Source organism: Rhineura floridana, chromosome 12 (genome assembly GCF_030035675.1).
Source record: "Rhineura floridana isolate rRhiFlo1 chromosome 12, rRhiFlo1.hap2, whole genome shotgun sequence".
Lineage (NCBI taxonomy): Eukaryota > Metazoa > Chordata > Lepidosauria > Squamata > Rhineuridae > Rhineura > Rhineura floridana.
Genome location: NC_084491.1, coordinates 39,399,014 through 39,425,320, shown reverse-complemented (window position 1 = coordinate 39,425,320; position 26,307 = coordinate 39,399,014). Strand labels below are relative to the sequence as shown.

Genomic DNA, 26,307 nt, shown 5'->3' with positions numbered 1-26,307 from the left:
ACATAGTCTGTGATGCCCACAGGCCTGCAAATTCATTTTTGGTGAACTCTGATGAACAGAGAATCAGGATCCAGGAAGGTAGAGGCAGGAATGGTCATCTCCTGGGTAAATTGCTTAAAAATTCCAGGGGAAAAGAGAAAGAGAGAGTAACCAACAAAAAATCAAGTGAAGGCAAAATGCTTTCAGAGAAGATGTCTTGTCACAATTTTCTTTTGCAAAGTAGGGACCACCTTTATGATAGTATGACTGAAAAGTCTTTGGAAGAGATGGGCAAGCTACAAAGTGAAGGTTTTACTCAGAGTAGGCCAATGGAAATGGATGAGCCTGTTAGTCGTGTCCATTGATTTCAGCGGGTCTACTCAGAGTAGGGCTAACATTAGCTACAACCCCAAAGATCCAAACCCAGTTAGTCCAGAGAATCCAGTTAGTGTGACTATATAGTGGTCAAGGGCACAGATGGTGGGCCTGCCAGTCCTTGTTTCAAATCGCATCTCAGCCAGGAACTCAAGAAATGACTTTGGCAGGCTGTTCCCTTGCCATCTCAGCCCTTATCTGTAACACTTGTCCTGAGGCCCTGGAGTGCTACTACCAGGTGGGGCAGACCAGCCTTTCCCAACCTGGTGCTCTCCAGATGTTTTGGACTGCAACTCCCATCAGCCCCCAGCCAGCAAAACATCTGGAGGTTGCCAGTCTAGGGAAAGGCTGGAGTAGATTACACCTTTTCTCTTCCCAGCCATGTCTTTTAGACTGTAAGCCTGTGGGCAGGGAGTCTCTTGTTTGTCATTTCTATTAATATTTTGTAAGCCACTCAGGGAGCCTTTGTGGCTGAGTAGTGGGGCAGAAATGGCTTTAAATAAATAAATAAACCTAAATAAACACTAGCCAACTTGAGTGAAATGCTTTGATCATGTTTAAAAAAGAAAGGAAGAATGCAGCAAACTATAAATACTGAGTATGACTGTAATATGGGGGTCGCTGTACTAGCCTGCTTACAGGCTGCATGGATTTCATGCAATAATCAATGTGGAACTCTTGGAGGATAGGATTAACAATGCTCATTGGCTATATCCAAAGCTAACCCTACTCAGAGTAAACCTACTGAAATCAATAGTCACAAGTAACTTAAGGCCATACAGTATTTGAATGGGTCTGCTCTGAATAGGACTAACATGGGATACAACCCAGCAACACTTTATTCTGTCACCAGGTGTGCAGTTGTCCTAGGAACATAGGAAGCTGCCTTATACCGAGTCAGACCAATGTCTATGTATTGCCTGCCCTGACTGGCAGTGGCTGCCCAGGGTGTCAGGCAGAGGACATTTCCAGGTCTACCTGAAGATGCTGACAATTGAATCTTCGGCATGCTCCACCATTGAGCTATGGTCCCTTTCTCTGTTCTGTCTTAGTTGCCCTGGACAGTGCCTTACATATCAGCCTACCTCCTGGGTATTAGGATCAAGGAGCAATCATGGAGCAATTCTTTTCTCCTGGGTTTCCCCAGTTTCTACAGAAAAAGCCCTGTGGAAAGGCCAGCCCAAGTTCTCCCGCTATTGCCATCTGTCTTCCTTGAGCTATGACCAGTGGAATGAATGAAGGAAAAAATCTCTTAAAAGAGGAATGAGGGACAAGACTTAAACGGTAAATGGAAGGGAGTTGAGGAGAGAGAGCAACAGGAGGGGGGGGGAATGGCAATGTCCAAGCTTATCAATATTCCAGACGCTGGATGTGTAGGAATTAGGAACCTGAAAGTCTGACGGCATATTATTATAACGACACACTCATTGATTCTGCTTAGAGGATTGTGCCGTGCTATTAAAACCGGGCTGTGTTTGTTTTCAGATATCAAGATGAGTGGTGACGTGGCAGATTCCACAGATGTGCAGAATGAAGTCAGCCACATAGAGCCTGGTAAGAGCATCTCTCTTCTCCGGGTCCTCTGGGCTTTGGTTCCAGTTCAGGTCACTGGCAAGTTCAAAAGGGACAGATGCTAGCTCAAAGTTACAGCCAGTGCTTAGCTAAATGGGTTGCTGCAACAGCTGGCTTGTTTGCATCAAAGTCTGGGATCCAGAGACAGGTTTGAGGGACAAGCTTGCATTCTGGGCAAAATGAAAGCCCCATTGGTTTTGATCACAGAATCATTTCCTCCTCCTCCTTCACATTCCACTTTTTATATCTTCCAAGGAGATCAAGGTGGTGTGCCTGGTTCTACGCCTCCCCCTTTTTTATCTGCACAATGACCCTGTGAGGTAGGTTAGACTGAGCGCCAGTGACTTCATGGTTGAGTGGCAATGTGCACCTGAGTCTCCTAGGTCCTACCACACTGGCTCTCATACTTGGACTTGTGTTTGACATTTCCTCTGCCGCCTCTGTTCAGAATGACCCTCGTGGTTTTGGCCTAAGCTGGAAGGTTTAGTGGGAAATGGAACAGGCTTGCTTCCATTCTTGAACTTTTTGCCTGGTTTGCTTGTTTGACATTGGCATAGGTAGCTTAAGTGCTCAGTGGGCATTTTTAAAATGGTGTTGCAGGAATCCATCCACATCTAGCAAACTGAGAAACCTGCACCCTGCCTTCTAATTGCATCATGCTTCTGTGCAATAAAGTGACAATAGATGTAATATTGTAGGGAAATTGGGGAAGTTTATGAGGAAGCTGCCACCTTTGTAGCTTCCCAAGGAAGGTGGTGTTTTTCACCAGTCTCCACCTGGCATGGGCCAAAAATAACTCCTGCAGTTTTCCCCTCAAGATGATTTTGCTGATTGCAATCTTAATCATCAGAGACCTAGGCAAGGTGAGATCATCCTGACACACTAAAAGTGTGTTAATAAAGCTCAAATTAGTCCTTCGTTAAGCACATGAACACAAGAACCTGGAAAACCCTTCTGGGTTATTAAGTTCAAAGGAGTGTTTTTAATGTAGGGCTGTTTCCTCCAGGATGAATAAGTGCTGTTTTCAAAAGGCTTGGGGGCTCCAGTCTTGTAACATCGAGAACCCATAAGTAGTGCCAGCCCCACAGCTGACTCACTGAGATCTTTTTGTAAAACAGGCCACCATCTGTCCAATTCCATTAATTTTACTGTACCTCCAAGCAATTGTTTTCCTTCTTTTGAAATTTCTCAATTTGTTGGGGATCTAACTTTAATTTTGGGACACTGAGCATTCTCCCAAACATGGCAGAATCCTTCCACCAATCTAATACAAAGTGTTTCAAACTTGGTATACATTTGCACTCTAGAACTTCTAAATTGAAACTTTGGGTTATGTTCAAGTATGTCCTACTCAGAGTAGACCCACTGAAATTAATGCACCAAAGTTAGCCATGCCTATCAGTTTCAGTTTGTTTATTGTTGTCTGGCCATAGGCCGCAGACCAAAATTACACATTAAAATAGACAAAACTTTATAAAAGAAAACAGTTAAAATCATAAATGTTATTACATTCAATTTCGCCTCGTGAGTGCCTATCTGACGTGTCCTAATTCGACTAAATGATCCCTTCGCAGCTTCTGTGCTGCTAAGGCAAATAGAGCGACCCTATATGTTATACCTGGGTCCCTATCTGAGAGAAGGAAAAAAATACGTGAAGGTAAGTCTTCGGGCACGTGGATCAATACCTCTTCCAAAAATTTGGCCGGAGGATGCTTATAAAGGGAGCATTCTAATAAATAATGTGGAAGGTCTTCCTCCTCAAGGGCTTCACAGATGCACAATCTTTGGGCCCTAAGGATTCCATTATAACGTCCAGCCATACAGGCCGTAGGCATTGTCTGGAATCTCAGGACTGTATAAGCATGGCGCAGCTTTACTGAAATAAGAAAATCTAGATAATTTGCTTTTGTTTGATCAGTTTTGAAAAGGTTATACCATCTTGTAAAGTTGGAATTTACTATGGCTAACCTATCTATCCACGTGGAATGCTGAAGGATAGCCTCCTTAAAGCTGATTTTATTAGAAGGATCTTGTAATGCTTTGCTATCGATATGATAAAGTTGGCAAATTTTCGTTAGTTGGACAGACCAAAATTCATCTGACCATGCATTTGTTGCGCTGATTTTTAAAGTTTGGCGTGGGGGGGGGTTGCTTATCCGCCTTCCAAAAGTTTATCAGGGCTGAGTGGATCCTAGCTCTAACTGGTGGGGTCCCGGTTTCAGCTCGAATTAATGCCGCTGGAGTAGATGAAGGAAGGAACAGGATTTTTTTTAGAAATTTATTTTGGACTGTCTCTAGCTGATTGAGTAGTGGACTTTCCCATCCCCAAATTGGGGCACCATATTGTATCATTGGTACGACTTTACTCTGGAATATTTTTAAAGCAGGGGAAACTAAGTTACCCCCTGCTGAGCGATAAAAGTTCAAGATGGTTCCGCTAACTCTAACAGCAGCCAGTTTAGTATGCTCAATATGCTTTCTCCAAGAAAGGGAATCAGTGAAAAATATGCTGAGGTATTTAAAGGTCCGGGATTACTCAATTGGATGTCCATTAATTGACCATTTGTATAATGGTGTCCTATTGCCAAATACCAAAATTTTTGTTTTGGCACAATTTATTTGTAGGTTTTCGGTGATACAGTAGGATGAGAGCTTTGCCAAGGCCCTTTTGAGTCCATTACGAGTTATTGATAGTAAAGCCATGTCATCCGCATATAATAGAATAGATACTTTCCTTGGGCCCAAAGAAGGAGGAAAAAAGTCCATTCCCGATACTGCTGTGATTATGTCGTTTAAGTAGAATTAAATAGAAAAGGGGCCAAAGGACATCTCTGTTTGACTCCTTTAGTTATTAGAAAAGGATCTGTCCGAGAGCCAGTGGGACCCACTCTAACTCTGGCACTAGTGTTGGAATATAGTGTCGGTGTGTGCGTATAGAGATCATACAAGGAAGAAATTCTAGGGACGCATAGATCAGTAAATAAGCCAGGCCAGGCAAGTTTCTTGTAAGAGTCTTTACTGACAAAATACTAAAGCACAGTTCTCTCACTCCAAACTACTTTCCCCCACACCAGAGCTTCTGCAAGTTCCTTCTTATCTACTTGCCCACCAGCTGCTGACCTTGACAAACCTGGCGCTCTGTTCTGCTCTGCTTAACCCGTTTATTGCAGGTTTCCTTCTCTCACTAAAAATCCCTGTCTGTGAGTCTCATAGCTTGCTTTACTGAACAACAGCCCCCACCTGAGACTCACAGATTACAAAACTACATGTTCATTGTTACTTTTATACAATCTTAACTTTTCATTTCAATACACTTCAGTACATATTTCCTTACAGTATCTATTTACATTTACATTTCAGTTTTTGTTCTTTATTCATACAATTTTTACAGAGTTTTGTTCACTTTTATTTGATAACACTCATTTATATTTCATTCTTCAATACAGTATTTCCACATGAGATCCATTGTTTCTTTGTCTATTGGCCCTTCTTTTTCCCATTCTACAGGATATTCATCTGTCTCATCATTCTTTTGTGTAACGTTAAATGTGAATCTATGAGGTGGTTTTCCTTTCGTTTTTTTTTCTGACCGTCTAACAGTATCTATTTCCATTTCTTCCTCACTCTCAATTTTACTTGGTCCTGCACCTGTGTCTGCACTTGTTCCTGCACTAGTACCTGGCACCTCTTTATCTTGCATTGCCATGTCTTCACTCCTCAGTCTTTTCACAGTACGTTTGCCACTGTGAATTAAGTCAGTCAATGCAGTTCTTAATGGTATTTGATGCCCAAAAGGAACATCTGCTGCTTCCTGCTTGCTTGCACCATCAAGTATTACTGTTTGACTGTCTTTCCAAGGTTTATCTATCACCTTTATGCTTCTACTTAACACTACTTGTTGTTTCTCAGGCAACCAAATTCTATAATATGAATTCTGAAATCCCAAAATACGACCTACCTGAGCTCTTGAAGCTAATTTACCATGCCTTTTCTGCTTTGACACATGCACCCAGCATTTTGCTCCAAAACGCTCTATGTGTTTTACCCTGGGTTTTCTTCCAGTCAGTTTCTCATATGGAGACATGCCTATTACTCTGTGCACAAGGCGGTTCTGAATGTAAGCAGTGTACAGAATACATTCACCCCAATAGGTGTTATTGATATCTGCATCAGCCAGCATGGCTCTCATTGAATCCTGCGGTGACCGGTTCCTCCTCTCTGCAGTTCCGTTGGAGGATGGGCTGAAGGGAGCAGTGAGACTTTGTATTATTCCCTTCTTTTCCAAATATGTTTTAAATGAATTACTGGTAAATTCCCCACCTTGATCTGATTTGATATTTTTGATAACAACCCCATATTGTGTCTCTGTCCTCTGTATAAATGCCTTTAATTTATCTTCTGCTTCACTTTTCTTTTTCAATAAGAATACATGTGTAAATCTGGAAAAATCATCTACAATTACTAAATAAAATCTTTCCCCACCTTTTGAGCACTGGAAAGGTCCAGCCAAATCCACATGTATGAGCCGATAGGGTTTAGTGGTAGTACTTTCACAGCTCTTATTTACAGGAGTCACAGTCATTTTTGTTTTATAGCATACCTCACATTCATCCACATGCTCACAATGTGTTAGTTCCAAATCTTGACTATGCTTTGGGGTATTTTTCACTTTCTCAAAATGTGCGTGCCCTAATTTTCTGTGCCATTCATGTATACAGTTTTCGTGTTTGTTTTTATTTACTCCTATCCAGGCACACGTGGGTTTATCATGCTTGCTCTCTACCATAAACATTTGATTCTGTAATTTCCCTTGCATACAGATTTCACCATCTTTTCTCACAAAACATCTATTCCCTTCAAATGTAATTTTACAACCTATTTCAGCTAGTTTTTGTACCGATAGAATGTTATATTTTAAACCAGAAACTAATAACACATCTGTCAATATAGTTCCCAAATTACTTAACTTGAGCGTGCCTCTTGCAATTGCGTCCTGAGTCGATCCGTCAGCCAGATAAATCTTCTCCTGTATTGGCTTTGATGTGTAAAATAAACTAGAGTCTGTGATCAGGCAATTAGACGCTCCGCTGTCTAACAGCCATTTAGAGTTAATTAGTTTATTGTCCTCCTTAGTAATAAAGTTCACGCTTGTTCTCTGACGTCCAAAGTCCCTGTTATTTCTCTTCTTACTTAAACAATGTCTCTGTATATGTCCTCGGGACCCACAAAAATAACATATTTTATTGTCTTGCCTGTTTCTTTGATATTGATGTTGTTGTACAGTCTCAGTCTCTTTTAATTCAGTCTTCTTACTCTCTTGTCTCCTATTCCATTCTTGTTGAAGTTTTTGTTCTACAAAGTCCAAATTCAAAGTTCCGTCTGGTAAAGTTTCTAAGCTCGAGACCATTACATCCCATTTTCGATCAAATGAAGATAACAGTATATAGACCATCTGAATGTCACTATGATGCACTCCTCTTTCTTGAAGTTCAGCAAATAATCTATGAAATTCAGCCAGATGCTCTGTCATAGTCACTTCATCTGTAAAACGCATCTGATAAAGTTTCCGTGCTAAACACAGCCGGCTCCCTGCGGTTTGCTGCTCATGAGCGGCCCTTAGCTTCTCCCACATTTGATTAGCTGTCGGCTCATTACTCACCAGCAACAGTTGAGAATCAGACAGCCCCAGAGTAATAAAAGCCTTCGCTTTCTCATCTTTCTTCGTCCACGCTGCTGAAGGAGCTGCCGGAGGGGGGTTTTCTACGACATCATTCAAATCTTCTTTAATCAGAACTGCTCTCATTCTCCATTTCCAGCTGGAGTAGTTTACAGCATTCAGTCTCTCCATCGGCATCCCGGATGACAGGTTTACAGCCATGTTGTCCACTCTTACTTGCCTCTTTCTTGCACTTTCTTTTCTCTGCAGCAACGTCACTTGAACCCCTTACTTTGTATGATAAGCTGGGCCCATAATCCCTGTCGGTGTGTGCGTATAGAGATCATACAAGGAAGAAATTCTAGGGACGCATAGATCAGTAAATAAGCCAGGCCAGGCAAGTTTCTTGTAAGAGTCTTTACTGACAAAATACTAAAGCACAGTTCTCTCACTCCAAACTACTTTCCCCCACACCAGAGCTTCTGCAAGTTCCTTCTTATCTACTTGCCCACCAGCTGCTGACCTTGACAAACCTGGCGCTCTGTTCTGCTCTGCTTAACCCGTTTATTGCAGGTTTCCTTCTCTCACTAAAAATCCCTGTCTGTGAGTCTCATAGCTTGCTTTACTGAACAACATATAGTGACTTTATCAAGAATAGTAAGCGTCCGTCTATGTTAGAGTTTTTGAGTTTTTCCTATAATCTATTTCTATCAAGTGAATCAAAGGCCTATCAACTTCAATGGGTCTACCTTGAGTAGGACCGGCACTGAAACCATCTTTTTTTGGTTAGTGTCAGTGCTAAAATGCTAAAGGTCTTTTGTCTTGCATTACCTCTAAATCTTACAGGGTGGGAACCAGCAGGCCTTGCACCAGAATTGTTCCCCTCCAACCGGCCACAGCCCTTCCATCTCTTTCTTTCTCTCTCCCTAAGACTCAGGTTCCGAGGAGGAGGAGGAGAGATTTCTCCTCAGCTGTAAATTTAATGCTTTCAGAAAATGTCTCCCACCAAAGTTTCTTTGAGATGGTATGGAAGATATTTTTCATCGTTTTTATAAAAACCATTTACCAGATCAGTTGCTCCCGAGGAAGCAACAACAGTAGAGACTCAAGGTGCATTGGGCCAATAACCCTCTCTCTGGACACCTTAGTGGGGGAGGCGTTGCCTCTCCATGTTCTTGCTTCTGGTGTCCTCCCAGATTTCCTGCTTCAATTCAAAATATTCCCTTGCAAGTTCTAGCAGCCTTGACAAAAAATGCAGAGCTTTTGCTAAATATGTTGCACGTTATAGTTTCCATGCAACAGCAACATCGATTCTGTTCTTGTGACATCTGCATTTTTGCAATTTTGAAAGATGCGTGTCCATAGGAACCTTAACGATTCAGTAGTCTAACATCATGAACAATCCAGTGCCCATGTTGCAATGTGACCTCTGCCTGAGATGTATGTGCAGCAAGCACACCTTGCCACAGCAACAGCTTAGTGGCTCAGCATACTTGGGCAGTACAGATTGAAGTTCGGGGTTTTGATCGTACCACCCACATCATCTTCACTGGCTGCTTGGGAAAACCATGTAGCTTAGTAACAGGGAAACTGTTTTGCCTGCAGAAGGTCTCAGCTTCAGTCCCCGGTATCTCCAGATAGGGCTGGGGAATTTTCTCACTGGAAACTCTGGAAAGCCCATGCCAGTCAGTGTAGACATTACTGACCTACATTCCTGGTTCATATCCAAGCCCAGTGCAACCATCCTGATTATGATATTTTAAAGCGCTAGATGAGTTGAGACCCAGATACTTTAAGGGGCACGTTCTCTATGAAGCCAGCTGCATGCCTAGATCCTCAGTAAAAACCCTACTCCATGGCCCACTGCTGCCTGTGACACAGGGAGTGAGTTTGCAAGAGAAGACCTTTTCAGTTGTGGCCCCCGTTGTGTGGAATTCCTTGCCATGGGATGTCCAGCTGCCTGCTTCTCTCTCTCTCTCTCTGTTGGTGTTTTGTTTTCCTTCTTTCAACCTGTTTTTGCCCTGTATGGTCCTTGAGTTGTTCGGTCTTGCTGATTTAAAATATGTAAATCCAAACCGCATCTACTCAGAAGTAAGTCCAATTGAATTCAGTGGGACTTACTCCCAGGTAAGTGGGTTTAGGATTGCAGCTGTACTTGTTTAGGTGCTTATGAATGCTTGATCCGTTATTAGCTGCCTTCAGGGTTCTGTGTGGATAGAATGCCAGGGGAAACATCTTTTAGTCAACAAGGCAGATAAAGCCACAGATGTTGTGAAGCAGAATGCATATATGCAGCCAGTGGTGGCAGCTGCCCTTTGGGACTGGTTGTCGTGAGCCCCGCAGAGAGGGGTGGAGCTGCAAGGAGGAGGAGGAGGACTCTAAATGGGATGACGGTTCCCATGATAGGCCTATAGGTGTGTTATGAAGCCATCATGCCATGGACAGTGACAGCTCCGCCCCATGACTCCAGCTACCCATGAGGAGGCTCAGCTCCAGCAGGCAGCTGCCTCTCCCCCCAACATTCATCCCCTTCCAATGCCCGCTTTGCTGCCGCCACAGCGCAGCCCCTCTCCTTCTGATAGGGAAAACCTTGCCAAGGCAGAGCAGCTGCCCTCACCTCCTACAAGGAAGCAGTTGCGTGGGCAAATTCAACGTGCCCCCACGGCCCCTCTGAGGAGGAGCGCTTGTGTGAGCACACATTCTCAACAGTGACGCTCCACTTAGTTCACGTCAGTAGGGTGCCCACCCATCCTTACTTAAGCATGGCGAGGAGGCGTGACTAGTTGCTATGACCACATCTTAGCACAGTATAGTCACATCTAGTTACTCCGAGTAAAAATGCTGAATTCTGTGTAACCTGTCAGCTGATTCATAAAGCGCTCTGAACGGAAACCTTCTATTAAATCTGCTAAAGGAAAAGCACACCTCCGTGTTCGTGTCTGACTTTGGTGGGTTTGGGCAGGACACTGGTGGGGCGGAAGGCAGGAAGGCCAACTGTAGGTGGTGCCAGAGCCAGCCAAGTCTAGATTTTTCCCCATCCTCCTCCCTATTGAGCTACAGGGACTAAGGTGGAGGAAGGTGACAGGTAAGAAAGAAGGCAGGCAGGTGGGAGCTGGCTGAGGGCAGACTGAGTTTGGTGGGGAAGTGCTCCATTCACCCAAATGGACCAGTCTCCATTGTATGCAATGACGAATTTAAACTCTGACATGGGCCCAGAAATTCCAGGAGCAATCCCAGCAGAGGCTGGTCAGTTAGGGCAAGTGGGACATTGCCCCTCCAACCTCAGTCTGCTCTTAGCCAGACAATGTCAAGCCCCCCGCAGCAGTAGTAATATTAGTATTATTAGCCAACCTTCATCCAGAGTTCCCAGGGCAGGTTACAACAATTTTAAAACACATAATGAAAACGGCTAAAAACAACCCAAATAACATCACAGAAAATATATTTTTAAATTTTATTTATTTATTTATTCCATTTATGAATCGCTTCCCATACAATATCTTGAAGCAGTCTCACGGTCAAAACATCAGTGATTAAAAGCAACTCCATGTCTAACAACGATTCCACATACCAGGGGGTAGGGAACCTTTTTCATCCCAAGGGCCACTTTTCCTTCCAAACAACCTTGCGAGGGCTGTGTGCCACCAGTTGTGGATGGGGACAGAGGCAACACTGGGCAGAGCAATGAATGAGAATTTTACCTTTGTGTGGTAGCTAGTACCTTCACCCTCTCATATCCTTCTCTGTCATCCATTCAGGCAAGTAAATAGCTACATGAGAGAAATGACATATTTCAGCCAGGGAAAGACACTGAAAGTGGGCACAAAGCAGAGCTAGTGAGGGGTGTGGCTCAGGAGGGTGTGCAACCTGGGGAGAGTGCTGAGGGCCAAACAGAGCTTTGGAGGACTGTGTTTGGCCCCTGGGCCTGAGGTTCCCTGTCTCTGCCATATACAAAAACAATTAAAAACTATTTTTGACGTGGATTTGGACCAGGCATTCCTTCAAATAGGGTAGTAGTTCCCAAACCTTTATTCCCGTGGACCGCTGAAAATTCTTGATGGCCTTGGCGAGCCACTTAATGGTCTTTCTGCCTGTTGGAGCCATTGTAATGCACTGTGCTCGATGCTGTATGATTTTTAATTGGGTTTTCATTGCTCCTTATATTTCTTATATTGCTTTCCAATTTGCATTTTCTAGAACTCAAATTGTAATGCAATTAAATACGAGAAATAAAATGAGCAAAAAAACCCATTTAAAATTATGAGTATTCAATACGTATGCACACCTGAATAAAGCTTGTGGACCACTGGTAGTCCATGGACCACAGTTTGGGAACCCCCGAAATAGAGGACTCCTTCAAATAGAGGTCTGTCCTCTGTAAGGTAGAACACATAACCAACCCAAGCAGCGGTAACACAGCCGAAGCTCTGCTCACGGCCGGAATTCAATTCTAACAGAAGGAGGAAGTCGAATCTCCGGTAAAAGGGGTCAAGGTCCACTCAGCCTTCCATCCATCCGTGGTCGGTAAAATGAGTACCCGGCATACGCTGGGGGGTAAAGAAAGGCCGGGGAAGGAACGGGCAAACCCACCCCATATATACGGTCTGCCTAGTAAACGTCGCAAGACGTCACCTTAAGAGTCGGAAACGACTCGCACTATAAGTGTGGGGACACCGGAAGAGAAGGTTTTTTAAAAAACCCTCCCTGTGTGCCATGCTAGCAGTGATGTTCAAGTTCTTGGCAGCAGCTATTTTAAGTTTAACAATATAAGCACAAGGATTGTTTTTATGGCAATAATATAATGTGCAACTTGACTTTAAGTAGGCCTGAGGTTTTAGCCAGCTGAGCTGAGTGGTAGCCAACAGCAAGATCATGCAGGAAAGGCAGGCAAGAATGAAAGCCCAACATTATACCATAACCACAGTCATGTCCTTCCCCGAGGCGCGTGCCACAAATCTAGCCACGGCACTGTAAGTTGGCCAATGGTGTGAAATAGGTTACTCACAGCATGCTTTTTTGTGCAGACATCATAAAACGGGTTCAAAGTCCCAATTTAATTAAATCTCATGCCCTGGACACAAGCTTGAATTGGCGCCAAGTTTGTCTTCGTGCTAGCCACTTCCAGAGATATTTCAGGAAGTGGAAATAGAGCCAAGGAGATTTTTAAATGCCAATTTGACAGCCTTTGCACTGCAGGGGCTGGGAGGAGGAGATTGCACCAATCTAATTGGCTGTTAAATTGGTCCAAAAAAAAAATCCGTTTTGATAAGCCTTAGCTTGTAGCTGGCTGTACTGAGCCAAAGTTACGTTGCTTTTCGAGTCCCAGTGTAAACATACCCCAATTGATCTCTTAGCTTCAGTTAGGAGTAAACTGCTCCATAACACTTTCTGAGAGAGAGAGAGAGAGAGAGAGAGAGAGAGAGAGAGAGAGAGCAGATGAGGCAGGATATTGCATATGTGAAAAGGGGTTGTATCTTCTGAAAATGGAAATGGACTGCCTTCAAGTCGATCCCAACTTATGGTGGCCCTATGAAGAGTCATGGTAAGCGGTGTTCTGAGGGGGTTTACCATTGCCTTCCTCTGAGGATGAGAGGCAGTGACTGGCCCAAGGTCACCCAGTGAGCTTCTTGGCTGTGTACGGATTCGAACCCTGGTCTCCCAGGTCATAGCCCAACACCTTAACCACTACACCACACTGGCTCTTCTGCTGAGGTCAAAAACTATCCCTGCTGCAGCCCGAAAGCATAGAAGCCGGGTAAATATACTGGGGAGGTGGACAAGGCATGCAAGGTATGCAAGCAGGTATGACCTACTTCACAGAGGACAACCTTTTGTTTGAAGAACTGACTGTGGCTTGTCCTTTTTTTGGTGGAGTCCTCTCCTTGAAGAGGGGAGATGTATTTCAACTGAAATTATAGCAATATTTCTAAATGTATAGAATGCATCTATGCATATATATCAGCATATGCAAATATGAAATCTGTGTTATTATTTATGAATATCGCCTTTTACATCTGTCTCAAGGCTATTTACAGACACCATCATAACAGCTAAAAACAGTTTTAAAAACTACAAAATCAAGTTTTGAAACAATGCAAAATGAACACCTAAGGCAGAGACCTTTTCACCTACTTCCCTTTGGGGTGATACTTTTCCTATTTTTAGGTGATGCATAAGTGGGAAGAGGTGTGTGAGATTATTTTAGGAAGTACTTCTAAATTTGCATCTATGGATATAGATGAGCATATGCACATTTTATGCTACTCAGTGTCCCCTCTCCCCTCCTCTTTTTTGGGTGATGCATGTCCTGTTTCTTAGCAATGTGTAAAATGGACACCCTTGGAATAATTATAGCAATTATTTCTAAATTTGCATCTATGCCTATAAATTATCATATGTAAATGCTATAGAAATTGGTGCCACTTTTTTGTCCCCCACTTTTTGGTTATGTCTAAGTGGCAATTGTCGAAGGGAAGGTGTCTTGGTGAGTGAGAAGGGAACCGTGCTGACTCACCTCTAACAGCCACTGGATCTCTCCTAAAGCAAAAACTGGAGGTGATTTTCAAGTTTCCCACTTAATGGGAAGATCAGACAAATTTTGAAGAAAGCAGAAAGGATTTTGATAAGACCAGCCTTATTTATCCAGGGTGATGCCACACATTCTTGGTCTCCGCCCTTTGAAACGGCAGCAGCTTGCAGAAATCCCCATACTAAATGGCAAGGCCGGGGTTGAATTTCAGCCAGGGTTTAAGACTGGAGCATGTAGATCTTAGAAGAAGAGGGCATCACAGAGTATCTGAAGAGTGCAGTTCCCTCCTGAAATAATTGCACCTGCTACCTCCGCTCATGGACCTAAACTTTACGTTTGAAGGCTAGCATTCCTGACAAGCTTACTCTTGTTTCTCTCTCAAGAAATTAACTTATCCAAAGGTTCAGATGGCTACTTAGGGGACCCTCCAGGCAACCTTTTTACTGTGCATTCATCAATATTTGTGCTTATGGTTATAGTCACAGTTATATACAATCCCACTTTCAATATAGCTTACATCTGCAAACGCTTTGTGGCAGACAACCAGCTTGGTTTCCAGTCAGCACATCTCCTATAACTTTCTGCTGAAATCCTGTAACTTTTCATACCACAAATGATTAGCCGGGTTGGGGGGGGGGTAGATTTATCTCGTTTTTGTTGCAATATAGTGCAAGAGAGCGCTTCCAGAATTCCTGGTGTCAATAATGCAGAAAGCACTGGGGAAGCATCACAGATCGACTGACGAAGTGAAACAATGTGTGGATGGTCCTGTATAAATCCACCACCACGAATGATAGTGCTACTTGATAGCACTCTTTAAGTACATGAATGGTTGCCACACAGAGGAGGGCCGGGATCTCTTCTCGGTTGTCCCAGAGTGCAGGACACGGAATAATGGGCTCAAGTTGCAAGAAGCCAGATTTGGACTGAACATCAGGAAAAATGTTCTAAATGTTAGAGCTGTATGACAATGGAACCAATAGCCTAGGGAGGTAGTGGGCTCTCCGACACTGGAGGCATTCAAGAGGCAGCTGGACAGCCATCTGTTGGGAATGCTTTGATTTGGATTCCTGCATTGAGCAGGGGGTTGGATTTGATGGCCTTATAGGCCCCTTCCAACTCTACTATTCTATGATTGCACTGTTATTGCGTCACTGACACCTTTCAGGATAGACCTGCAGAAAAACAAAGACCAGTCTGGAGGGGCCCCGGGGCAGGCACTTCTATGACCCATTTCTGGGTGCAGCTGTAAACTAGATGGTTTCTTTTCTCATCAGAGCAGCCTTTGGCAACCTCATGCCCCTTAGGTGCGTTGGAATACAACTCCCACGATGGGCATTTCCATTCAGAACAGGTTGGGAAATAAGCATGGCCCTTACAGCCTGCATCCAAAGCCTCCGCTGTGTTGATCTTTGCGGTGGTGGGATAAGGCGTTATCGTGCTATGTCTCTCTCTCCCCCCCCCCCAGCCTGCTCTCTGGAAGGCAGCATCAGGGAGTGGAGCTCCTGAGGGTGTTGCTTGTCTTTAACTGCCTCCTGTTTTCCTGTAAACCTGGCACAACCCAAACCAAGGTTCCCACAGGCCTGGAAAGTGGGAAATAGCTCCCAGTCATTCCAGGAAATGCTCGTGTTGTTTTCGGGAGAGAAAGATTGATAGATCCCTGTGAATTGCATCTGCCTTTGCATCCCTTTCCACCGACTGGGCTGGCCCTTGTCTTGACAGCTTCTTCCGTATATATATATTTTCCTATGGGAGACCCTGATGATCAAGGCCCTCCCTATCTGATATGCCAAAAATGAGTAGGCTGGGGACTCTGGCTCTTGTTGGTTTGCTGCAAGCATTGCCTCTGTCTGCCTTGATTGCAACAACAGAGTTGCATACAGTTGCAACTTCTCTTTGATATGGAACGGGATTCAGGAGCAAAGGGAAGACGGGGCCCTCTTTGTGCGAAAACATAAAACAGGCAATGAGGAAGCATTTCAAACACACCTGCCATGAACCGAATGGCTGTAGGGCGCTGGGCTCCCCTTTCATCCCCACCCTCCACCACTGGGCAAGTGAGGAACTGTTGCAATATCCTACAGAGCTGACTGGGGCAAATTTCAACAGTTTGGCATTTTCAGAAAAATGTGTTTGCTGGCCGTGGTAGCAGTGAAAGTGACCGAGGCCACCCAGATCTTCACAGAGACAGGATGCAATCCGCAGCACATTTGGCTTGGAAGATGAAGGTGTAGTTCACACTAGAGTGGTACAGTTTGATCATTTTACACTCTAGAGTGAATGGAGCCCCTCTTTTGAAGGCAATGTGTATTTCAGGGGTGGGGGAGATCTGGCCACGGGGGCCAAATGTGACCCTGCAGTCCTCTCTGTATGGTCCTCAGGACTCTCCAAAGGCCACACCCCTGTGCCCAAATCATGCCTGCTCTGCTCTCTGTCCCTCCCTGGTCAGTTGGGGGACCATTTATATGTGGATGCGTGCTAACCATGTTAAGATACAATATTGTTCCAACCAAGCAGGGCTTCCTTGGAACCTGGCCTCTCTCACCATGCGTAGTAACATAGGTTTCAACTGTACCAATTTATTACCAGGGACAGCCTCTCATTCTGGTAAATCTCTTTGTCCCTGTTTTCCCCACCCACTTTTGTGGCAGGTGTCTTGATCAAATTTTCAAGTGAGTTGCTACAGTTGTCAATCCTCAAGGTTCAGTTCCCTTCCCAGGATCTCTGGAAAGCATGTGGAGAATAGATGCATGAAGAACAAGTCGAGCCTGGCTGCTGGATCAGGCCAAGGGGGCCCATCGGGTCTAGCATCCTGTTTTCACCCTGGCTAACCAGATGCCCCAATGGCAAGCCTGCAAGCAGGATCTGAGCACAACGGTGCTCTCCCCACTTCTGAGGGGAAGTGCTGTATCTCAATGACTGAGCATCTGCCTTGCACGCAGAAGGTCTTCCAGGTAGGGCTGGAAGAGAATCCTGCCTGAATCCTTGGAGAGCTGCTGCCAGTCAGTGTAGACAATGCTGAGCTAGATGGGCCAATGGTCTGAGTCAGTATAAGGCAGCTTCCTCTGTTCCCCAACAACTGGTATTCAGAGACATGCTGTCTTCAACAGTGGTGGTAGCCATCGTAGCCATTGATAGGCTTATCCTCCAAATCTCTTTTAAAGCTATCCAAGTTGGTTTCCATCACTAATTCTTGTTGGAGTGGTGAATGGATGTGTCTTGTCTCTAGTTGTCACATATAAATCTCTGTGCATTAAAGGCGACATGCAGTTCACAGCATAGCCACTTCATACCTTGTAGCCACCTAGGTCTGTTTCGAACTGTTGCTAAACCATTATAGGACAATAATATTTGTTTGTTTTCTTCGTTTACCTTTTAACAAAAAGGCCAGATGCCCACTTGGTTATAAATCGGTGGAAGACAGGAAATTTTCAGCATAACTGAATACAGCATCCAGAATCAAAGCAGAACCTTCAGCAATGCATATGCTGATTCCTGCATTCACATACGAAGACAGGGGTATGCTTGTAGTATCCCATTTCTCATTCCAATGATCCCTGCACAAGCGCTCTATGGAATCCTCAATCATTACCCGTTGCTCTTCTCTGTTATCTGCCGGATTCACCAGGTACTCTGCAATACGTAGCCTGCCACTGTTTTAGAAAGCTGAAGGATGGTTGTTCTTGTTAAAGGTATCCTGTAAACAATGTCCTAAATTAGGTTGTTCAAAATGCATCTCGGCAGGCACAGGATGTGGAATGAATGACGCGATGTGCACTGTGCAGTTCTGAATGTCTGTGTCCACACATTTACACATGTGTGCAGTGAGAGACAGGGTAGCCAGGTGCCCTACTTTACCAAGGACAATCCTCTATTTGAATGGCTGTTAGAGGTCAGTCCTCTACTTGAAGGGGGCTTTTCGGTCCAAATCCAACTGAAAGATACATCAGAAGGGATGGAAACAGAGGCCTTGAAGTTGCCCATCTAGTTAGCAACTGGGCTGCAGACTGAGAAACCATGCAGGTACCTGGTCACAGTCTTTCCCACTTCTATTTCTGTTTAGATTATGGTAATTATGTCTAAACTGGCATATATGTGCATAAATTAGTGCATGCAAATTTAGTGCAAATCTGTGTCTTCTTTTGCCCCCCTTTTTGGTGTTGCTGAATTGGCTTCCTTAATTTTTGTCAGGCATTGCCTTCTGCTGTTTTATTGTAGTCTCTTTATTATTGATTTGTGGTGGTGGTTCTCTGTTTTACATTATGATTTTATGTTATTCTAAACCACCTTGGGGAAAATATTGATATAGGGAAGTGTATAACTTTTAAATAAATAAGTGTGTAAAGTGTGCTGCTGAGAATAAGCAGAGTGACTTTTCCTCACTTGTAAGAGTCTTTGAATCCAAGAGCCCAACATGCAGAGGCCATCGTAGATCCATTAGGGCCCCTCCAGACATCCTATTTATGGAGCATTCATGATGATTTGTGCTCATAATGCTATCAGGATGGCCACACATGATCCTGCTTTCAAGACTGTTTGCAGTTGTCAAAGTTTTGGGGTGCTCACATCGCTTCATTTCCAATCAGTGCATCTCCCGTAACTTCCTGCGGAAATCCTGTAACTTTTTATAACACAACTGGTCTGGTTTGTTGCATTATAGCCCCTCCTGACAGCAATAATGTGGTACCATTACAGAAGCATCACAGAACTATTTTTGTGGCTGAATATACACCAAGTGCATTTAAAGCACACACCCCAAAAAAAACCCTCAAAAATCCTTGGCACTGTAGTGTGTCAAGGGTGCTGGGAACTGTAGCACCCTTGTAAACTACAGATCCCAAGATTCTTGGGGGGGGAGGGAAACGTGCTTTAAATGTGCTTTAAAAGTCAAGTAAATGTGCTTTAAAAGTCAAGCTTTAGTTCTGAACAATAAGAACCCCCCACAACTCCATACAGATGCTCTCTGGGTGGATTCCCTACTTCTGCATAACAAACAAACAAACAAGTCTAGGGGAAAAGGAAGGCCTCAAGTGGCCAAGTTTTGGAGCAGTCAGTTGCTATGGTGATCTGGGGCCAGTAGACGATTTGCATAAAGCTGCTGATTTCCATACTGGAGCCCTGAGTAAGGCAGAGGGAAATTTCCATGTGCTCAGCTCCCCTTGAAGTCAGTTGGGATGGAGGACTGAAGAGAAAGGATATTTGAATTTCAAATGAGGGCGATTACACCACCACATCCTGGGATGGAAAGAGGAGAAGGAGGGATGGACAGAGCAGGAGTGGAAAGCTAAGATAACAGATACTTTAAAAAAAAAGCTCATTTCAAATGCTGTTGAAAGCATAGACTACATAGTCACAGGTCCTTAGTCAGAAATTGCATAGTACATTATGCCTCCAGGTCCACTGAAGAACAATCGTAAGTCAAGGCATAACATGAATATGTAGTTCTCACAAACAGGCGATAGGTCCTTAAGGAAAGTAACCTCCAAAATCCACAGTTGTTTCTTTATTACGACCAAGCAAAATGTAAAAATTAGGTGTTTTTTTTTTTTTAAGTATTTGTTGTCTTAGCTTTGAAGTTGTCCAGAGGTCTTTGTCAGGCAACTTGTTTATATACCAGGGATGGAGACCATGATGCTCTCCAGATGTTGTCGGACTCCAACTCCCAACAGCTCCTGCCAGCATGGCCAGTGATCAGGGATGACAGGAACTGTCGTCCAGCAAACAGCTAGAGGGCCACAGGTTCCCCACCCCTGCTGTTTCAGAAAGAATGTGCAGGGAATGAAGGGGGGGGCTCAAAAAGGTACAAAAACGAGGCTGGGTGTTGCAATGATAAGGCCAGTTTGAAGACTCCATTCCAAGATGAAGACTGCAGGTGGAGTAAGTCTCTGCTAGGTGCTGCAGATCATCAGGTTGCACACCTAAGACAAAGAAGGAACGGCTGCTTCCCATTTCCGAAAACGTGAAGCCCAGGTATTAGCCAGATCCGTCCCATGATTTAAACAAAACGTACTTGTTCCTGGTCTGTAATATATGCAGGGAATCATCATCATCTTTGTATATTATTTTGGTACGTAACAGAAGAGAGTTCTATTATGTCAAGGGTGATGAACTTGTGGTCCTTCAGCTGGCGCCGGACTACAGTTCCCATCATCCCTGGCCTTTGGCCACGCTGGTGGAGGCTGATGGGAGTCAGCGTCCAGCAACAGCTGCAGGGCCACAGGTTCCCCATCCCTGTCATATGTTAATCCTCACCTTTGCGTGGTGCAGTCAAGAAACAGGTTTGACACCGTATCTATTTGAGAAAACTAGACTGGGGGTGAGGGAGGTGTGATTATTCCTTTGCTCACAGGATGAATATGCTAAATGAATGAAATTAGCAATAAGTATTCGGATATTTTCTCTTATACAGAAATATCTATTTGGGCTATTGAGTTCAAAGTTGTGCCTTGCAGGTTAATACGGAATATTCCTAGGACTCTGGGGTTATCAGTATAGTTAGAGCAGCCTTCCCCAACAGTTGGAGGGTCCCGGGCTTACCTTGGACAGGCAATCCCATAAGTTCATGTCACCTTTGAGAAGCAAGGGCCAAAGCCACATCCCCCCCATGCCTGAAGTCCTGCTTGTCATAGCTGGGCAGCATATGAGTTAGGGGTGGAATTTTCTGAATATCTCGACACCAAGCTTATCCACATTATTTATTTTTTTCTAATTCTGGTCTCGCTCCTTAATCTCGGCAGGAAGTGCAGGGTGGGTTGCTCCAAGTTCAACTAACAAAGATGAACAATCTTTGCATATTATATGCATTGTTATACATGTAATATGATATATGTGTGTGTGTGTGTGTGTTTTATTGGTTTTATTTATAGACACAGACAAAAATAAAAAGAAAGCAAATTGTTTAGGCGTCAGAATAAAAAGGAAGGAAGTTGTAAATACTACCACCGCTATCACTTAATTTGTGGTTGTTGGGTGTAATACAATTGTGTGCAGTGGTGGCTGGTGGCTCAGTGTCAGTGGGGCAGTGGAATCCGCTCTGGGTTATAGTCCGAACCTTCAAGCAGCTGTCCAAGGTAGTTCAGCATGAAAGTTCAGACTAAAACCCGGAGTGGATTCAGTGCCCCACTGACATTGGAGCCACTAGTCTCCACTGATTGTGTGTGTGTGTAGTCTTATGCCAAAGAACTACAAGTTTAAAGAATGTGTGTATATTAATATATTCTTTAAATTGAAAAATCTGGTTTACAAAGTTTATAGCTAAATCATATTTGTACTCCTCCTCCTTTTCAATTAAGAGAGCCAGTGTGGGGACAGGGGCAAGGACCATGGACACAACAAAAATAGCAATTAAATGATAGGACAGAGGATGCAGCTACTTTCGGAACCTTGTTTTGTTATTATTGTATATCCTTTTTCTTATGATTTCCATATTTTCAAGGCTGCCAAAGACAGACATGTAATATTTAGAGCTTGGAAAAGTTACTTTTTTGAACTACAACTCCCATCAGCCTCAGCCAGCATGGCCACTGGATGGGCTAATGGGAGTTGTAGTTCAAAAAAGTAACTTTTCCAAGCTCTGTAACACTCCAGGTTTCCTAAACTAACCAGCACATGAACAGATATATAACAACAATGCACATCACTGTATACAAATGTATGCATTCATGGAATTATGCTGCAAGAATATAGTACAGCATGGGGCTTGACTCTTCCATAAACATTATACTTATGATATATGTAATTTTTGCATGCAATTTTGTATATATCTAGTTGAGCTTTTTTAAAACAACAACAACATATGGCTCAGGCATAGCAGGTGCTTGATGCAAGAGGTGGCCCGATGTGATCAAAACTTGATTGCACCAGAATCACCAAGTTAGGAACGTAAGAAGAGCCTGTATATTCCATTTAAATTGGATTCCTCCACCATCACCGGTGAGAGGGTGGTTGCCAGGGCAAGGTGCGGCAGAGTCCTACCAGTATTTTAACTACTGCATTGCCTAACTGTCCGCAGTATCCTTGCAAGGGAGGAGGATGGGGGGGAAACAGAACAAATTGGCCCTGCCTCCGGTGTCTCACTTGGCTGTCCCACCAGGTCAAGTGGTTACCAGCCACCATTAAGGGCGAGTGAGAGAGAGAGAGAGAAGGGGGAAACTCCAAAGAAGCAGCTGTGGAGTCTCCTGGTTTAGCAGTGGATGCACATCTTTGACAGGCATCTCTGCGTTTGCAACCTGGCAACTCCAGTTAAGTTGCAAGTTGTTTACATGACAGCTTCAACATGTGCCAAACTGTCAAATGGGGTCATATTAGCCTTTGCTGACTAACCCACATTATTTAGGCAACGCTACAGCAGAAGCAGAAAGTTGGAGCAAATGCATACGGCATGCCAAGTCAAGCCCTATGTTGTATTAGATTCCTGCAACATGAGCAATGCCTCATGCCACAGGCCAATAAAAAGGCTCCACCTGAACCTGGAAAACAAATTCATATTGACACCAAATACGGTGATCATTTGGGCCCTGAGCACGAGGCCACAACCATTTCTCCTCAAGCTGGGCATCCCCAACACAAATATTGCAGAGCCTTCATAAATGCCCCCCATCCACCCATACATGCACACCATCTTTTGATCAGTGCTTTTCTAACAAGGAAAATATTATTAAATTACTTTTATCTTCATAAAACTCTGTTTTCCCTCCTGATGCAATTAAGAGGCATTACTCATTTATTATAGCTTCGGCTCCAGTACAGATTTACAGTTGTGGAACTATTTTGTGCAGCTGGATGTGAGTGCTGCTGAGCATCCGGTGGCAAAAAGTAAGCAGTCTTTGTTGTTGTAGGGCAAAAGAAACAGGAACAGGTGTGTGGCTGCAAGGTAGATTGCCCTGCCCTCTTTTGGAAGTTACTCAGCAAACGCTATTTTTGACCATGATGTTGCTAGTCCTCATGAGTAGTCAAGGCAGAGGAGTACATTGCTAAGAACATAAAAACCAACAACAAAAAATTCTATAAATACATTCAAAGCAGGAGACCATCTAGGGAGACAATTGAACCCTTGGATGATAAGGGAGTCAAAGGTGTACTAAAGAACGATAAGGAGATTGCAGAGAGCTAAATGAATTCTTTGCATCTGTCTTCACAGTGGAAGATATAGGGCAGATCCCTGAACCTGAACTAACATTTGCAGAAAGGGATTCTGAGGAACTGAGACAAATAGTGGTAACGAGAGAGGAAGTTCTAAGCTTAATGGACAATATAAAAACTGACAAATCACCGGGCCCGGATGGCATCCACCCAAGAGTTCTCAAAGAACTCAAATGTGAAATTGCTGATCTGCTAACTAAATATGTAACTTGTCCCTTGGGTCGTCCTCCGTGCCTGAGGACTGGAAAGTGGCAAATGTAACGCCAATCTTCAAAAAGGGATCCAGAGGGGATCCCGGAAATTACAGGCCAGTTAGCTTAACTTCTGTCCCTGGGAAACTGGTAGAAAGTATTATTAAAGCTAGATTAACTAAGCACATAGAAGAACAAGCCTTGCTGAAGCAGAGCCAGCATGGCTTCTGCAAGGGAAAGTCCTGTCTCAGTAACCTATTAGAATTCTTTGAGAGTGTCAACAAGCATATAGATAGAGGTGATCCAGTGGACATAGTGTACTTAGACTTTCAAAAAGCGTTTGACAAGGTACCTCACCAAAGGCTTCTGAGGAAGCTTAGCAGTCATGGAATAAGAGGAGAGGTCCTCTTGTGGATAAGGAATTGGTTAAGAAGCAGAAAGCAGAGAGTAGGAATAAACGGACAGTTCTCCCAATGGAGGGCTGTAGAAAGTGGAGTCCCTCAAGGATCGGTATTGGGACCTGTACTTTTCAACTTGTTCATTAATGACCTAGAATTAGGAGTGAGCAGTGAAGTGGCCAAGTTTGCTGATGACACTAAATTGTTCAGGGTTGTTAAAACAAAAAGGGATTGCGAAGAGCTCCAAAAAGACCTCTCCAAACTGAGTGAATGGGCGGAAAAATGGCAAATGCAATTCAATATAAACAAGTGTAAAATTATGCATATTGGAGCAAAAAATCTTAATTTCACATATACGCTCATGGGGTCTGAACTGGCGGTGACCGACCAGGAGAGAGACCTCGGGGTTGTAGTGGACAGCACGATGAAAATGTCGACCCAGTGTGCGGCAGCTGTGAAAAAGGCAAATTCCATGCTAGCGATAATTAGGAAAGGTATTGAAAATAAAACAGCCGATATCATAATGCCATTGTATAAATCTATGGTGCGGCCGCATTTGGAATACTGTGTACAGTTCTGGTCGCCTCATCTCAAAAAGGATATTATAGAGTTGGAAAAGGTTCAGAAGAGGGCAACCAGAATGATCAAGGGGATGGAGCGACTCCCTTACGAGGAAAGGTTGCAGCATTTGGGGCTTTTTAGTTTAGAGAAAAGGCGGGTCAGAGGAGACATGATAGAAGTGTATAAAATTATGCATGGCATTGAGAAAGTGGATAGAGAAAAGTTCTTCTCCCTCTCTCATAATACTAGAACTCGTGGACATTCAAAGAAGCTGAATGTTGGAAGATTCAGGACAGACAAAAGGAAGTACTTCTTTACTCAGCGCATAGTTAAACTATGGAATTTGCCCCCACAAGATGCAGTAATGGCCACCAGCTTGGATGGCTTTAAAAGAAGATTAGACAAATTCATGGAGGACAGGGCTATCAATGGCTACTAGCCATGATGGCTGTGCTCTGCCACCCTAGTCAGAGGCAGCATGCTTCTGAAAACCAGTTGCCAGAAGCCTCAGGAGGGGAGAGTGTTCTTGCACTCGGGTCCTGCTTGCGGGCTTCCCCCAGGCACCTGGTTGGCCACTGTGAGAACAGGATGCTGGACTAGATGGGCCACTGGCCTGATCCAGCAGGCTCTTCTTATGTTCTTATGTTCAGAATAAGTGCGCTTCTCAGACCGTAAACTTGCAAAGGAGATTGTGTTGTTATGATTTGTGGGGATATTGCAAAGCAGCTTTCAGGGCGTTCCTTTGTCTTCATGCCTTGTGCATGGGCTTCCCATATGAACAACACAGCAGCATAGAAAGCAGGCATATGCTGAGTCAGAGCATTGGTCCATCTAGCTCAGTGTTATCTACACTAACTGGCAGGGACTCTTCAGGATTTCACACAGAGTCCTCTCCCAGCCCTACATGAAGGTAGCGGGGATTGAACCGGGGGCCTTTTGCATGCAAAGCAAATGCTCCACCACTGAGCTACGGTCCTTCCCCAAGGAATTTACCTGGTCACTGTCAAACACAGGCTGTGGGGCTGTTCTTTTATTTGTTAATTTATCAATACATGCAAATCCTATCCTTCAGATAAGAGGGGGAATTAATGTTAAGAGGGGGAAGCACATTCCAAGTTCTACTGGATGGACCTTTGGTCAGCCAGCACATTGCTTACGTCAGGGGTGGGGAGCCTTTGGCCCTCCAGATGTCACGGAACTGTGGCTCCCATCATTGGCCATGCTTGCTGAGGCTGACGGGAGTTGTAGGTTGGCAGCGTCTGGAGTGCCCCACACCTGACTACCATAGTTCTCTTATTGATAAGGCTTTAGTATTGGTTTGGGTGTGTGGTGATTTCATTTACCAGGTTGCTTTTTTAAGGCATTTTTCCCCCAGTAGTTGCCCATCCCAACCCTGCAGGGATAGGCAGGCGAGGCTTTCCAGGAATAGGAGAGCTGGTGTGGCATATTGCAGGTGCCGGGGGGGGGCATCCCCTTAAGAAACTCCAAGTAACACCACTCCCAGTCTTCAGCCACCAGCAGTGCCATTCATATTTATTTTGGACATCATAATATGTGCAAATATTCAGAGCCCGGCTTCTCCCTTCCATATGTTAGATGCCCCCTCTGCTGGGGATTTCCTCTTGTTTACGACACCTTGAGTGGTGCAATGGTGCCATATGTTGCCATCGAGACAATTGGAGCCTCTGCTCTCTAACGTTTTCCCATCAACATTTTTCTTTTTGCTCTCTTCAGCTGCATGGAGTTTAATTGTTAACTGCTCCATATCTCATATCAGGTTCCCCGGGAGAGTTTCTTGCTTCCCACTTGCAGAGATTTAACTTGGCACTAGAGTTCTTATCCATCCTAGGTTTCTCCTCCACTATGGCTGCATACATGCTATACATGTAAAGTGCATGGCTTCCC

General features: G+C 44.1%; 1 protein-coding gene across 1 annotated transcript in view; it reads left to right on the top strand.

Annotated features, from left to right (window-relative positions):
• Positions 1-26,307, top strand: part of POU2F3 (POU class 2 homeobox 3) — a 126,891-nt gene that overhangs the window by 14,746 nt on the left and 85,838 nt on the right. The window contains exon 2 of the mRNA XM_061593080.1: positions 1,840-1,908. Coding sequence (XP_061449064.1) covers positions 1,840-1,908 — 69 coding nt within the window. The remainder of the gene's footprint in view (positions 1-1,839; positions 1,909-26,307) is intronic.